Here is a 16,330-nt window from a genome sequence, read left to right on the forward strand (position 1 = left end):
CCAGCCCCCAGCAGAGCCCTGTCCCTCACCCCTGCCCCATCCGCCCCCCAGCCATCTGCTCCAGCCCTGGGAGAGGAAGAGGAGGCACATCCTGGAGCTGGGAGCCCTTGTGCAGAGCTGGAGCCTGGGCAGTCACAGGTGAAGCTGTTTTCCTGCAGTGGAGCTGGAGAAACCCATCAGAGGGGACACAGGAGAGATGAGCCACCACGTCCGACTGGGACCGAGCCCCATGGGCCGGGGACACTCCGTGCCCTCCCCAGTGCCCAGCCAAGCACCCCCTGCCCGGGCTGTGGGCACCAGGACATGCTGCACCAGTGATCAGAGAGTGCAAAAGGACAGATACAACGGAAAAAGCAAAAACTCTGTTCGGGTTCGAGCCCTCAGCCATGGGAGACACAGTTCCTGCCTGGAAATCTCTTCTCCGTGTTTGTGGAGCAAGGATGTGACCCTGGTCACTCAGGAGCTGCGGGAAGGGCTGTGGGAGCCACCTTGCTCGTGGGCACCCCCAGCAGTAAGCTTAGCAAGTGTGTGTGTATATATATTTATATATATTTATCTCTATCTCTCTCTCATGCAGCCCTACGAATAGAGGAAGAGCAAACAGCCAAGCAAGAGGTCCGGATGGGAGCTCCTGTCTGCAGGGAGCAGGGGCACCCCAAGGCTCACTCCCACACTGCCCTGCCTCCAGCAGTGGTTTTTTCCTAGCTTATATTTTACAGCAGTACCGTAATTCCCTACAGCACCCCGCGCCCTGGCACAGCAGGAGCTCTGGGAGCGGAGCTGACCCCGTCCCAGCGGGGGCTGCAGTGCTGGCACCCCCTGCCCTGTCCCAGCCCGGGCCATGGCGTGGGCAGCGGGGTCTGGTGGGAGCCTGGGAGCTGCCTGTGCCACCCACCGTGCCTTGGCTTGCCTGGCCTGGGGGTGTCCCCGTGTCCTGCCTGGCCTGGGGGTCCCTCTCGTCTGGGCAGGGGGACCGTGCCCTCTCTGCCTTGCTGCCCCCTGAGCACCGTGAGCCCACGGAGAGTTGTTCTCCAGCTGAGCTCATTTCCCCACCCACAGCAAGCTGCTGCTGGGCCTGGGAGCCAGCCCAGCTCTGGGACGCGCTGCCCTGACTCCGGGAAGTGCCACCGCACTCAGCGCAGGCAGGGGACAGGTGACACGGCAGCGCTGTGACCCCCTGCCACCGAGGGAGGCTAGAGAAGAGAGAACTAGGGCACTAGCTTGAGCCTTTGGCTTTCAAAGCAGCAGGATTAATAAATTCCGCCTAGAAATGGAGTCCTGGGAAGCTGGACATGCAGCAGCGAGGAGGAGGAAGAGGAGGAGGAGGATGAGGAGGTGGCGAGTGCCACGCGGTGCCAGCGCTCCCGGATCAGCTGATGAGCGGGGCCGAGCGGTCGTTTGTCACCGTTGGCTTCAGCTGGACGTTGGCAAAGGGGTTCCTGTGGAGGAAGAGGAAGAGGAAGGAAGAGTTAACAGGGTGTGGAGGCCTGGAGAGGACAGGGCACCGGCACAGCGAGCGAGACTGGCAAGACCCCAGAACCAGCAGCGTTTGGAGAGGGCTTAAACTGGAAAAGCTCTGCCTTGTGGAGCCCCCAGCCCAGCTGCCCCCACTCCTCAGCTGTCCCCACTCCCTGAGCTGCCCCCACAACTCTGCTCCTCTCCCAGCTAAGCCGTGGTGGGTCAGAGATGGGCCGAGCCCAGCTGCAGGGGGATGTTCTCCTACCTCGCTCTCCTCCAGCCTAAAGCTGGGGATGCCAGGGGGGCCAGGGCTGATGAAGCTGCTCCAGCCTCCTCCAAGGCTGGATTCCAGCAGTTCCCACAGGTGGGAGCACTGTGGGATCACCCAGCCCTGGAGCAGGGGGTTATGGCTTCACTCCTGGCCGAGGGCAGAGCTGGCAGCTCCCTGCAGAGCCCTTGTGCTGCCTCTGGGGAAGTTAATATCCAAGAGGAAGAGTGTGGGAGACTAAGGACAGCTGGATGAGCTTGTCAGAGTCCAGAGCCCAGACTGGCTGACCTTGGGTTTCACCTACCTGGGGTGTACCCAGCACCCTCCTGCTGCCATCGTCACCTGGCCAGGACAGGGTGCAAGGATTCCCTTGGCACGGGGAGCATCCTTACCCCTTCCCCAGGAGGGCCCCTCTGTCCTCTCCCAGCAGGAGTTAATTCCCAGGGGGTGTGGGCATCTCTGGGGTCCCTCTGGCTGCCTGGGGAGCCACCAAGCACCCCCTGGCCTCCCTGCAGCCCCTCTGTCTCATCTGCCCACTGCCCCCAGCCCTCCCCAAGAGCCACACAATCCTTCTGTGCCCAGCGGGAGCAATGGCCACAGCTCCCCATGCCAGGTCCCATAGCTGGGCCTCGGCTGGACACCCACCGTGGGGGCACAGCCCTGCTACCCTGATGTGAGTTCAGGTAAAGTGCTGTGGTTACCATGTGCACCTGCACCGAGCAGCTTTGGGATGTCCCCAGAAGCTTTGGGATGTCCCCAACCATCTCCCAGAGCAGAAGGAAGATGCTGGAACCTGCGCCCCTCTGGGACAGGGTCTCACTGTCAGCCCCAGGCCCCATCTCTGCCATCCCTCAGCTTTCCACATTCGCTTTTTCTTTCCTTAAAAGATAAATGACTTTTGCTTAAAAATAGGGTAATTAATTTCACACCTAATTAATGCAGCTGCTTAGATCACTTTCCCTCCCAAGATGCCAAAATAGATTCTAGGACTGGAGGGAGAGGAAAAGTTGCTTTGATGAGTCACCCGGGGCTCATTTAACTCTTTCTGTACTGGCTGAGAAGAGCCACTGGGATGGAGCCCGCAGCTCCAGGGAAAGCAGCTCATGGATCAAAGAGAAACGGGGAAGGAGCTCTCCAGGCTCTGCAGTGCCAGCGAGGAGGAGGCTCTCGATTCCTGGGGAGGCTCCTGCGTCCCATCCCCAGGGCCAGGACCAGGAGCCTCCTGGGACGAGTCTACAACAAAAAAAGCTGCTCAAAAAACCTGCAGTTAGTGCGGGCAGGACTGGGGCCGGCGGACACCTACAACCAAAGAGCCGGTTATGGGCAGAGGGGCAGAGCAGCTCAGCATCCCGGCAAGCGCAGCAGCCACGGCAGCGGGGTGAGCAGCACAGGCAGCCGGGGAGCCCCGGAGCTCGGGGACAAGCGGTGGTGACGCAGGGAGGGGACGGCGAGGCGGGAAGCAGAGCGGTGGCACCGTCCCCGCGCAGCCCCGCGGCCTCACCCGCTGCCCAGCGCACCCAGGGCTCGGCCCCGCGACGCCGTCACTTACTAACTACGGGCAGGGCCACCTCAAAACCTGGCCACTTCAACATCGGGGCTGCAAGGGAAACAGAAGGCAGGTTGGAGGACGCCGGGACGCTTGATGGGAACAGAAGGTCGTGGTTAAGGAGAGACTTAAGGCCACGAGCCGGCCGGTGGCCCGAGAGCCCGCTGGCCACCCCGCACGCAGCGCCGGCAGGCAGAGGAAACAGGAGGAAAAAGAAGAAAAAGGAGGAAAAGTGGTGTTTATTGAGTCGCTGGTGCTGTGAGGAGGGGAAGGAAGGGCACGGCCAGCTGGGAGCTGTGGGAGTGCGGCGGCCGGGCACGGCGGGGGCTGCGGAAGGGAGGGGGCGGCTTCCTTCCCCCCTCTGTGCCGGCCACCGCCGCTTTCCCAGCGCCGGGAAAGCGCAGCCGGAGCCTTGGCATGCGGGAGCAGGGGCAGCATCACCCCTGGGATGCTCAGCGAGGGGGAGCCGGCCCTAAAGCAGCTGTCGCTGCTCCCGCTCAGCGAAGCTGTTTAGTGCCAGCAGGGCTGAGCGCGCACAGGCAGCGTCCCCAGGGACGGAGCGGGGAACAAAAACACGGCCTGGGAACACGCGGTGGGCGATGCGGGCGGTGAGGGCAGCACGCAGGCACGGCAGCCGAAAAAGACACCGAGGCCCAGCTCAATGCAATAAATAAAACTTTTATTCAAACAATAACTCAGTACAGGGCACAATTCTCTCTGGCTTTTAAAAAAAGGTTTTTCAGCACTTTACAATCTCCACACAGGCTTTGCTAGGCTGGGTTTGTGTTTTTTGTGGTTTGTTTTTTTCCCCCTCTACATTCAGTCATTCATCGTGAAATATCCTGGGTTAAAAATCCTTAGCAAAATTCGGACATCGATGCAGGAGGGGCTCAGAACAGTGTGCCCGGAGGCGAGGAGATAACCCAAAAACTGGTCCAGGGGGTGGGAGGGGGAGGTCTATTGCCAGCAATGTCCCAGTAAACAGGCAATGTCAGAGGTCTTAAAAATCACATCAGAAAAAAGCGTGAACAGCTTTGCAGTGGAGACGGCCACGGGCACTGGGAGGGCTACGGCCGGGCTAGTGTGGAGCGGGACCCCCAGAGCGGGCTGGGAGCCCCCCGGGCACTGCCGGGGCTGCCTCGCTCCAGCCTGGCTTGGGCACGCGAGCAGCCCTCGGAGCCCCAGCCCTAGCGTGAGGTAACAATACCTTGCTACAAAAAATATATATATATATATATTTATAAAACAACCAGGAGTAACCCTTCCGGGGGGGTTCCCGCAGCCGGCGGGACCCCAGCCCAGAAGCAGCCCTTTCCCCGGGGCGGGAGCTCTGTGCCATCCGCTTCTCCCAAGGGATGGAAGCGGATCGGGCCCAGGGGGAGGCGCGGGGACGCTGCCCCCCCTCCGGGAACGGCATCCCGGGCGCGGGCATCCCGGATGCTCAGTAACAGTACGGACACCAGAGGCCATGCATATGTGATCCAGTCTGGGAGTTTGGTCCAGGCTCGTGCGGGGCGGCCGGCGCGGCCCCTGGGGGGGACAGTGCATCGCTAACATCACACGGGAGGACAAACACCGGGTCCCACTAAGTGACAACTGCGCCCGGGCTGTGAGCACAGACCTGGCGGCAGTTTCTGCTCCAAAAAGGCTTCAGAAACAAGGGCACTGTGAACACCGGGGAGGGGTGAGAAGCACCATGGTTTCCTTGAAGATCACAAGAGTTTCAAATCCAAAAGAAGTAGAGAAAGAGAAACGAAAGGGAAGGAAAAAAAAAGGGGGGGAAAAGAAGCAGAAAGCTCTTCCAAGCAGCAAGGGGCCGCTGCGAGCCCAGGTGTCCTCACACCGTTGATACCAAACTGCCACTGCCGCTGCGGAACAAAGCACAGAGATGCCAGAGTGGCCGAGGGCAGCACCGAGCTCACGGCACCGCGGGTGGGACCCTGCACGGCCACGGGCTCCACCCAGCCCCAGGAGCGAGACAGGGCAGCTCCGAGGCACAGGGGATGGATGGAGAAGGTGCTGGGGAAAGGCCCGGGAGCCCGGGCTCTCTGTGGCTTCCCTATCCAGGCGTGAGCCAGGAGGAGGGTGGGAGACGCGACTCTCTGGAGGAGCACGAGCTTGGGGACACCAGGCTGGCCCTGGGACCTGCCCTCCCTGGGTCCCCCCATCTCACAGATGAGACCTGGCCCCATCCCAGCCACTGCCAGTCCCCGGGGAGCCCATGCAGGGACCCCTGTGGGGACACAGCCCCACGACTTCGCCCACAGCCAACACCAACAGTTCGCAGGGAATGTGACAGCAAGGTGACATCTTACCTGTTGACGGACCTTGTCCCGTAGTCATCGAGACCCTGTGGGGAGGAGAGGAGGAAGCACAGTGAGGGACCTGTGGGCTGTTTGCTCAGGTGCCACTGGAGGGTCACACGGACAAACCAAAGTGCATCAGGACCCAGGGCCAAGAGCTGATGCATTTGGAGAGGAAAAGGAGATATGGAGATGATTGGAGTGGGATTCAGACAGCAGGGAGTGAAGCTCCACCACTCCCTGGAGGATTTATCTGGCCAGACATCGAAAAGCGACTGCTGGGAGAGCCCTGCTCTGCTCTGCCCAGCCCCTGTGAGGAACAGAGCTCTGGCTGCTGCTGAGACTGTTGGAAAGGGGCTGCACGACTGAGAGACACCAGTGAAATGTTCTGTGGAAAGAGGGGTTGCCTGTTTTCACTCCCACCAGAAACCCACAGGGTTTTGGACCATTTTCTCCTTTGGCCGGTGCTGAGCAGGCTTTGCAGGGAGGGACTGAGGGGCAGGTGGGGATCAGGCCTGGAGAACATCCCTCAAGGACATCTCTCCTTGAGCAAGGGCCTGCCCTGGGATACGACAGGAGCAGCTCTGCTCTCCATGACCAACATGGAGAAAGCTCCAGGAAAGAGGGGGAGTCTCTGGCCTCTGAGCTGGCCATGCACCAGCAACCAGAGACCCACATTCCCACCTTCCCAGGAATGCTCCCAGTCCCAAAATACCAACCCCAGCAGCAAATCCTGCTGGAAAACCCCAGCAAAACAGCAAGAAGTGGGACTTTGCTTCCACCCCAGTCCCTGCAGAGAGGACCAGATCCCATCTGACCTGCCCTGGGAAGGGTTGGTGCTGACTGCCCTTCTCTCTCCCTCCTCATCCTCCCCCCTCTGCCAGCACGTGATGCCAGCGTGGCTCATCCCACTGTGCACATTGTGGAGGGAGAACTCCCCTACACCAGTAGCTCCTGGGTAACGCTGACCCCATCTGCTGTGCATCCTCCCTGGCTTGTTATCCAAGAAGCCCTGGGCTTGCTTTGGACACTCTGCAATCCTGTCCAGGATCTGCCCCAGTGTCCCCATGGGACTGTCACCGGCTTGAAGTGGCACATGCCAGAGAAAACACCTCCAGCTGCCTGTGAGCAGCCTGTTTCTGGTGGGAGACTTCCATGGAGTCGGCAAGTGTTGTCCTTTGGGGTTTTACGGGGCCATTTTGTGCCACTGCCCCCCGTGCCTTGCCTGTTCCTCCCCATCCATGGGCTCCCTGCATGCCTTCACCTCAGCAGAGGTGCTGGGCAGGAGCAGGTCCAGGCAAGGCACACGGATCACCAGGCACAAAACAGCCAAACTTCCATAAATCCCAAGGGAAACATTGCAAGCGTCGGACTTACAGCTGTCGACCTAGTGTAAGGCTTGTAGTGAGCGGAGGGTGCTTGGCAGAGGCCACTGGAATAGTCTTTAATTGCACACCCATAGGGCATTAGGTAGTCCTAAAACAACGAACAGAGGTTGGAGAGCTGCCCTGGCACCCCCAGGCATCCGCAGCGCCGGCACCGGGAGCGCTCCCGCTCACCCCATCCCATCCCGGGGGACAGGGAGCTGAGAACCCCGGCCAGCGCAGCAGGGACAGTGCCCAGGGATCTGTCCAGCATCCCCCAGGGCTCAAACACCCCCCAGAGTGGGAGAAGCTGGCAGGAGAGGCTCACCTGGGAGAAGGCGGGCACGGCCACGCTGTAGGGCCGCTGCTTGAAGGTGTTGCTGCCCTGTGTTGGGAAGGCCTGGGAGGCCATGCCATAGTCTGGTGGCGGGATGGAGATGTCATCCTTGTCCAGCAGGTTGCCAGTGCTGCTGCTCTTCCCTTGCTGCAGGCTGGGGGGCCCAGGGCAGAGGTGTCAGCTCCGTGCAGAGACCCCCAGGCCACCCATCTGCAGAGACCCCCAGGCCACCTATCCGCCACCCGCTCATGGCATCCACCCAGAGCCAGCAACCACCCCACTGTGCTGTTATTCCAAAGGAATTCCTAATTCCCATCCCAAGGACACCCTGTCACCCCACACAATGCTCCTACCTGGTGTGGACCCGCTCGCTGCCATCATTGTCAAGGACCCGTGTGTAGGAGAAAGGAAACCAGCCCCTCCTGAAAGGCAAAGGGGGCATGAAGTCAAACCCAGGTTTGTCCCAGATGAGGCTGCTCCCCAGGACAGCCAGCTCACTCACATTTTGGTTTTCTCGCTCTCTCCGTAGTGCCAGCCGTCGCGGGCCTCGGGCACCAGCAGGGTGATGAGGTCTCCCTCCTTGAAGCTCAGGAGGGTGCTGTTATCCCCGGCAGCGTGAGAGAAAATCGCCTGCACCCTCGTCCGGCCGTTCCTCTCGAGCCCGGCGGCCATGGAGCTGGAGCGTGGCAGTGTCTTGTTTTCAGCTGGGGGAACAGACACCAGTGGGTGCCCCGAATCCTTCACCCCATCCCCAGGCACAGGACAGGTCCCCACCCCTCCTTATTTCAGCCCAGGTTGTGGTTGTACTACAGCCTTCAGTGTGACTCACACCTTCCCCCTCAGCGAGCACGATCAGGCTCCCGGCATCACCCACCAGCCATGACAAAGGGAGCAGGCTCCCTGTGCCACATTCCACAAGATTTTCCTTCTGCAAATCCTGTGAAACCCCAGGGCAGAGCCCAGCTCCAGCATTTCCTAACACCGAGCTCAGGAGGCACAAGCAGCACTGGACACCAAAGGGATGGCGTGGTCACTGTCCCCCCACCAGCAGCACCCCCAAGAACCATCCCCACCCTGGGGCTCCCTGTGGGCACTGGGTCCAGCAGAGGCAGCTCCAGGGCCCTGGCAGCGGGGCTGGGGCCTCACCTGAGGCGTAGCTGTTTTTCGGTGCCACGTTTTTGCGAACTGGGAGTGTATTGGAGTAAGAGTCACTCAGCTGCTTCTGAGGCTGGGGAGGAGATAAAGATTTGGGCTGTGCTGGCTTCATCTCAGACCAGTGGTTGTACCCGTCGCTGTCAGAGCCCGAGACTCCGTTCATCACCGGCATGGCCTCCTGTGCCGACATGCGCTGCGAGAGAGGAGGGGAGGGGGACACGGAAGGCTTCCTTAGGGCATCCCTGCAGCTCCAGGAACATCCCTGCAGTGCCAGGGACAGCCCTGCAGCGCCAGGGACAGCTCTGCAGCGCCAGGAACATCCCTGCAGCGCCAGGAACATCCCTGCAGCGCCAGGGACAGCCCTGCAGCGCCAGGGACAGCTCTGCAGCGCCAGGAACAGCCCTGCAGCTCCAGGAACATCCCTGCAGCGCCAGGGACAGCCCTGCAGCTCCAGGGACAGCCCTGCAGCTCCAGGAACATCCCACTGCAGCTCCAGGAACATCCCTGCAGCGCCAGGGACAGCCCTGCAGCTCCAGGGACAGCCCTGCAGCGCCAGGAACATCCCTGCAGCTCCAGGAACATCCCTGCAGCGCCAGGAACAGCTCTGCAGCTCCAGGAACATCCCTGCAGCGCCAGGGACAGCACTGCAGCTCCAGGGAAATCCCACTGCAGCTCCAGGGACATCCCTGCAGCACCAGGAACATCCCTGCAGCTCCAGGAACATCCCTGCAGCGCCAGGGACAGCCCTGCAGCTCCAGGGAAATCCCACTGCAGCTCCAGGGACATCCCTGCAGCACCAGGAACATCCCTGCAGCTCCAGGAACATCCCTGCAGCGCCAGGGACAGCCCTGCAGCGCCAGGGACAGCCCTGCAGCGCCAGGGCAATCCCACTGCAGTTCCAGGGAAATCCCAGTGCAGCTCCAGGGCAATCCCACTGCAGCTCTAGGAACATCCCTGCAGCTCCAGGGAAATCCCACTGCAGCTCCAGGAACATCCCTTTAGCTCCAGGGCAGTCCCACTGCAGCTCCAGGAACATCCCCCTGCAGCTCCAGGGAAATCCCACTGCAGCTCCAGGGCAATCCCACCGCAGCTCCCCAGTGGGACACAGCTTCAGGGACAGAGGAAAATCGGAGCTTTGTCCCATTGGGTTTAGTTCCCAGCCAAACCAAACTGCTCTGGGGCAGCAGTGGGGTCTCCTCTATGGTATCTTACTGCTCTGAGCTCCCCTGGACCTGCCAATTCCCTGCTGAGCTCTGTGCTCAGCTCGTGTCCCCACATCAGTGGGACACCCTCTTCTGAAGGGTCCTTCATCCCACGGGTCATTCCAGACCTTCCCCTGCAGTTACTGGGGTACCTGGGTTCAGTCCCACGGCTTGGGGACCAGCCTGGACAGGCACGTCCAGCTCCTGGGTTCCCCAACAGAGCCTGGGAGCCCCTGCTCTGCCAGAGCTCAGTGGGATGGGGTGGGACAGGCTGCCCATGCCCAGGTCAGGCTCCTCCCCACACCCCAGGATGGCCCAGAGCTGCCATCCCTGCCATCAGTGACAGCCCATCCAAGGACAACTTGCCGAGGACAGCGGTGACACCGGCCTGGGCTCGTCCCTCCGGCTTTGCTCAGAGGGCAGGGCAGCTCCGGCACAGGGATACTTACTCCTACAAAAGGTGCCAGCTCCGGGGGGACAGGGAGAGGTTTGGCACCAGGGATGGGATCAGAGATGATGAGGTTGGACTTGGATGTGGACAGAGGGCTGGGCATGATGGTGCCATTGCTGCTGGCAGCCATCTGCTGCATCAGCTGGATGGCGCGCTCCGGGATCTTGTTGGGGTCCGAGCAGGATTGCTGCCACAGCGGCAGCTTCTGCGTCAGCATCTCCTTCCCCTGCAAGAGCAAAACCAGGAGTGAGGGCACAGGGGTGCAGCTGGTGTGCCCCCCTTCCCTGGGCAGCACCACATGGAGCCAGGGCTGAGCTGATCGATGTGCGTGGCACAGGCAAGGTAACACCCAGGGACGTGCTGCTTCCAGGCTCTGATGGCACCAGAGACAGGCAGGAATCATGAAAAATGGGAATGAGGGAAGGGAAAGGTAATCCAATCTCTCCCCATCAAGATATCCTGTGTGCAGCATGTCCAGGCTGCAGGGAGCTGGGCCCCATGTGGAGCAGAGAAATAAAACCAGGCTGAAACCCTGGCAGGGCACAGCCCATGCTCCAGGCTGTCCCCACATCCCCAGGGAGGAGCTGCTTCCTTGGGGTGCTCAGCCCCAGCAGCCTCCAGGCCCCTGTGCTCCATCCCAGCCCCACTGCTCCCTGCCTGCAGTACCATGCTCCAAGGGGGAAACAGGTGGAGCCAAACTTGTCCTGATTCACCCTGAATGTACCAGCACTTCCCCTTGTGTGACTCAGAGGGGGAAGATGCCCCAGCCCCCTCGAGGTCACTCCCAGGGGTGACCCGATGCCTCTGCTCTGCCTCATCTGGAGACAAAATGTGGTTCTGCATATCAAACCCCCTCTAAATCCAAAGTCCCTGCATATTTCCCCAACACCAGCCAGCGGGTCCAGCCTCATGATCCTTTGGAGCATCCTGCAGGAGCCACGGGCAGCAGCAGGGTTAGGGTTAGAGTTAGAGTTAGGGTTATGGAGTTTTGAGCAGGACACACACCACACTCTGGACAAGCCACCAGCCAAGTCCCTCCTGCAAAATCAGCCTGTGTGTGCTGCTGCAGTAAGGTTTTGGTCGGTTCCTGCTGGCCACCAGCCCTGGGAGGTGCTGCACTCCAGGAGGTTTTCCCTTCCTGCACTCTGCTCGCCAATCCAAGCGTGGATCCGTGCTGTGGATGTGCCAGGACAGAGCTGACTAATGCCAGCTCCCTCTCCTGCTCCAGTGCCAAGCGTGGTGGTGACAGATGGCTGCTGTGAGCCACGGAGGGCGGAGCTGGGGAACAACCAGAACGGAGCACGAGGCTGCAGGAGCAGCACCAGCCCCTGTCTGGGTGGATCCTGCTCCGTGCAGCTGCTGCAGCTCCCCAGGCGGGCAGGGGCAGCTCCAGCCCTGCTCCAGGGGGCAGCCATGGGCAGGAGGGATTTGAAGCAGCTGCTCCTGGTGGGGCACCTTCCCTGGAGTCACCTGCTGGTCACCACCCCCTCGTTCCCTGAGTCTGTCCCTGGGTGTGTGTGTCCCTCTGTGTGTGTGTGTGTGTGTCCCTGTGTCTGTCCCTGTGTGTGTCCCTGTGTGTGTCTCTGTGTGTGTGTGTCCCTGTGTGTCTGTCCCTGTGTGAGTGTCCCTGTGTGTGTGTCTGTCCCTGTGTGTGTGTCCCTGTGTCTGTCCCTGTGTGAGTGTCCCTGTGTGCGTCCCTGTGTGTCTGTCTCTGTGTGTCCATCCCCGTGTGTGTCCCTGTCTGTCCCTGTGTGTGTATCCCTTTGTCTGTCCCTGTGTTTGTGTCCCTGTGTCTGTCCCTGTGTGTGTGTCCCTGTGTGTGTGTCCCTGTGTCTGTCCCTGTGTGTGTGTAGGCGGGGCTGCACCAGCTGAGGCTTTTGGGATCCCAGGCTGTTCTGTGGGGTGCAGCTCGAGCTGGGAGCAGCCCCAGTGCCAGGGCAGCCAGCGTGGCTCTGGTGGTGCCACTCACTCACCTTGGCGTGGTAGGTGATGGCGCTCTTGGCCACTGCACACTGCTTCTCCACCAGGAAGCAGAAGCGTCTCCTCTCTTCTGTCAGAGCTGTCTTGTAGCCATCAGACACGTAGTTCTCCAGCTCCCCTTGCTTGTTGCTGATGGCTTCGATGTACTGCAAGAGAGAGAGGAGCAGGGAAGGGGCTGCTGGCAGTGCTGCGGGGCAGGGGAGGGGCAGGGAGAGGGGTGGAAGGGACCCAGGGACACATCAGGGACAGACTCAGGGACAGGGACAGACACGGGACACACACACGGGACACACACACAGGGACAGACACAGGGACAGACACACACACATACACACAGGGACAGGGACAGGGACAGGGACAGACACAGGACACACACACAGGGACAGACACACGGGACACACACACACACAGGGACACACACAGGGACACACACATGGGACACACACACAGGGACAGACACACACACACAGGGACAGACACAGGGACAGGGACAGACATGGGACACACACAAGGGACACACACACAGGGACAGACACACACACACAGAGGACAGACACAGGGACAGACACAGGGACACTTACACAGGGACAGACACACAGGGACAGACACACACACACACAGGACAGACACAGGGACACACACACCCAGGGACACACACACAGGGACAGACACAGGGACACACACACACAGGGACAGACACACACACAGGACAGACACAGGGACAGACACACAGGGACACACACACAGGGACAGACACAGGGACAGACACACAGGGACACACACACACACACACAGAGGACAGACACAGGGACAGACACACCCCCAGGGACAGACACAGGGACACACACGTGTGCCTGCACACCCCCCCAGCCCCTTACTCATGGCAGCCCCCACGCAGAGCTGACTCAGCCGTGGGTGCCCGGCACGAGCTGTACCCGCAGCCCCCGCTCAGCACCGGGCACGGGGGTGCCCCGGGACTGGCAGGGGCTCCCTCAGCCCCCGGCTCAGCCTGGCACAAACCAGAGCAGATCCCAGCCTGTGCTGGCATCGCCCGGGAGGTGCCGGGTCCCTGCCCGCTGCTGAGGATGGCACGGGGACCTGCCACACACAGGGGTGCCAAGGGATGGCAAGGGGACCCTGCCACACACAGGGGTGCCAAGGGGACCCTGCCACACACAGGGGTGCCAAGGGATGGCATGGGGACCCTGTCACACACAGGAGTGCCAAGGGGACCCTGCCACACACAGGGGTGCTGAGGGATGGCACGGGGACCCTGCCACACACAGGGGTGCTGAGGGGACCGTGCCACACACAGGGATGGCATGGGGACCCTGTCACACACAGAGGTGCCAAGGGATGGCACAGGGACCCTGCCACACACAAGGCCCCTGCCACACACAGGGCCACCAGTGCCTCTGAAACTGCCAGCAGTGCCTTCAGCCTGTATTTACCACAGGGACACAGAGGGGCGGCTGGGCAGTGCCACACACTGGCACAGGATGCCCTGGGTGTTCCCAGGTGCCACAGCCTGGGCTGGCAGACACGGTGGCCCTGCCAGGCTGGCAGCTGGAGGCTCCTCTGCTGGCTCTGCTCTCCTGTGATGGTGCCAGCACGGCTGTGCCATGCTGGGCTCTGCCAGCGCCGCACCTGGCACGGCAGCAGCACACGGGGGAACCCCCAGCTGCTTTGCCCTGTGTGATGGAAAGGTGGCACAGGGGACCCCAGGGACAGCACCAGCCTCCCTGGACACAGAGGTGCCCCCAGCCCCCCGACCCGGCCACTTCATCCTCCCTTAATCCCTTTAATGCTCCCAGTTCCCACCCGCAATGGGGCACTAGGGGAGCAGCACCCCCTGCCCATCACTGTCCCACACTTTGACACCTCCCTGCCACCTCCTCTTCCCTGGGACAGCAGCACCACGACACTGGGAAGCCACAACAGCCCCAGCCCAGGCAGGGCTGGACCTGCTGCAGGCAGCCCAAGCTTCTCTGAGATGGGAATTAAAGTGGAAATTCAGGGCCCAGAGCAGCTTTGCTGCTTCTTCACGGTTATCAGTTATTTTTAGCATGCTACAATATTTATTAAGAGATACATAAAATGGAGCAAACCAACAAAAGCAGCAAGATTCAGTGACATCCCAGACTTCAAAGGGGGATTATTTTGGGGCTGGACCTGCTCCTGGCTCCCACCCTGCTCTGAGCACCCCCTGAGAGCAAAACCCAGCGCAGAGCTCGTGCCTGAGCCAGCAGCTTTTGGGTCTCCCCACATTGCACCAACATGGGTGAGGGAAAGAGCATCAGTGAGAAGTGGATTAAAAACCCGTTTTGCAACCAGCAACCCTATTTCAAAGAGAATTTTTCCCACCAAAATGAGAAAATCCGGGGCGAATGCCTGTGGCCATGAGCAGGAATCAGCAAAGGGAGCTGAGCTGATGGCACTGGGCACACACAGGGGGAAGGGATGGAGGCTTTGGCATCATCCCAAAGCAGAGGCACGGGGCATGGCACTCGGAATGCCAGGCAGCACCAGGCTGTGCCAGCACAGAGGTGCTGGGGCAGCGTGGCACAGGAGGAGGCACACAGAGCCCGAGGAGGAGGAGGAGGAGGAGGAGGAGGAGGAGGAGGAGGAGGAAGAGCTGGGGACGGCTCCTGCAGCAGCAGGCTAAGGACGGCAGCAGCCGCCTCCTCCCGGGTATTATTAGCCTGGAACAGCACAGGGACAGAGCCCAGAGGAGCAGCCTGGCAGTGGTGATGGGAGCTGGGGAGTGGTGCCCCAGTGCCAGCCCCAGTGCCAGCCTGCAGAGCCCCCAGCCCCAGTGCCAGCCCCGGTGCCAGCCTGCAGAGCCCCCAGCCCTGGTGTCAGCCTGCAGAGCCCCCAGCCCAGGTGCCAGCCTGCAGAGCCCCCAGCCCCGGTGCCAGCCCCAGTGCCAGCCTGCAGAGCCCCCAGCCCCTCCAGCTCAGCCCTGCTGTGCCTGGGATGGGCCAAGCCCTGCTACCCATACTCATCCATGGGCAGCTCCACGAGAAGGTTCTGCCCCAGGGGAAGGGGCAGCAGCTCCCTCTCCTGCAGAGCCCCACTTTTGGAAGGAAAGCACAACCCTGACAGCACCTGAAATAGCAGGAGCACACGCAGACCCCGACCCCCATTCATTGAATTAATTTAATTTTCCCCCACCATCCTGCCTAATTTACTAACTGGGCCACCGAGAAGGAGAAGGTGAGGCGTGGAAAGAGCTCAGCTCCAGCTAATTTGGCTCAGACTCCCTGCAGGATCCCCATGCCTGGGTCAGGCACGGCTCCAGCCCAGACACCACAGCAGGGACAAACCCTGATCCTGGCAGCGTGAGGGCTCCAGCTCCCAGCAGCATTTAAATCCACAGGTACAAGCCTTATTTACACCCCAGGCTGGTTGAGCCAGGCTGCTGCTGATTGCTGAGCCGAGGAAGGCTTGTCTCAGCCAGTCGGAACACGCCGCTCCGCAGCGCAGAGCCCACGCTCCAAACTTAGTACTCAGAGCTTTATATACCTCATGGAAATGTGCTCCTGAGCCATTGATTTACCCAGAGCCTGGTTTTACTCGCTGTTGCAGCACAAAATGGCGAGCCACGCTCCTTGTGCAGTTTGGGTTTGCTCAGAATGACAGTGGGCTTTCAGATAACGCCCAGGAATGGAAATTCAAATCAAAAAGCTGTTAAATGTGGCAGATGCACGGGGGGAAGGTAACACACAAAGCACAGCGTGAGATCTCGGGGCTGCACTCCAAGGAGAAGCTCTGCCTTGCCCAGGAGTGAGGCCTCACCTGAGCCAGGTGCCCAGCAGGACCCCAGGGCTGCTGCTCTGGTCTCCATCCCCCAGAAATGGGGAAATCTCAGCCACCCCACACTGACCCACAGCCAAACCCCTCTGCAGCTTGGCATGCCCTGATCCCCTGAAGGGGCTTCTCTGCCAGCTCAGCAGCTTCTCCAAAACCCCCCTGACAAGCACAAACCACTCCAGCACTGTAAACTGAGGCTTTGACTGATTGAGGTTGTCAGCTTCAAACTCACACGCTAAGAATCGTCTGAATAAAAAACAAAATCCCCAGTTTGAAGGAGGAGAGAGAAACCCCATTGTGATCCGAGCAGGGCTGGTGGCTGTCCCCAAAGCCAGAGCACACCCCAGAGCCACCCAAGAGCTCCAGAAAATCTTTTCTGGGTTTCTAGGTTGGAGAGGCCTCAAATAACTCCCCCGTGCCGCGCCCCCCCTCCCGCATCCACTTCCAATTCAG

At 60.8% G+C, this 16,330-nt stretch overlaps 1 protein-coding gene across 6 annotated transcripts in view; it reads right to left on the reverse strand.

The window, feature by feature from the left end:
* Window positions 1-908: 908 nt before the first annotated feature.
* BAIAP2 (BAR/IMD domain containing adaptor protein 2) overlaps window positions 909-16,330 on the reverse strand; it is a 41,699-nt gene continuing 26,277 nt past the window's right edge. Inside the window, exons 7-15 of one of the 6 annotated variants that reach the window (XM_077188257.1) lie at window positions 12,058-12,210; window positions 10,083-10,310; window positions 8,423-8,624; window positions 7,779-7,980; window positions 7,630-7,698; window positions 7,268-7,430; window positions 5,588-5,622; window positions 3,276-3,323; window positions 909-1,439 (exon numbers count right to left, since the gene is read on the reverse strand). In XM_077188257.1, the coding sequence (XP_077044372.1) occupies window positions 3,296-3,323; window positions 5,588-5,622; window positions 7,268-7,430; window positions 7,630-7,698; window positions 7,779-7,980; window positions 8,423-8,624; window positions 10,083-10,310; window positions 12,058-12,210 (1,080 nt within the window). In that variant the 3' untranslated portion in view covers window positions 909-1,439; window positions 3,276-3,295. Of the gene's footprint in view, window positions 1,440-3,275; window positions 3,324-4,971; window positions 5,141-5,587; window positions 5,623-6,952; window positions 7,052-7,267; window positions 7,431-7,629; window positions 7,699-7,778; window positions 7,981-8,422; window positions 8,625-10,082; window positions 10,311-12,057; window positions 12,211-16,330 lie in introns of those variants that run through there. The other 5 variants (XM_077188260.1, XM_077188258.1, XM_054645241.2 and 2 more) reach the window with 5 other exon arrangements.

Source organism: Agelaius phoeniceus, chromosome 19 (assembly GCF_051311805.1).
Source record: "Agelaius phoeniceus isolate bAgePho1 chromosome 19, bAgePho1.hap1, whole genome shotgun sequence".
NCBI classification, from domain to species: Eukaryota; Metazoa; Chordata; class Aves; order Passeriformes; family Icteridae; genus Agelaius; species Agelaius phoeniceus.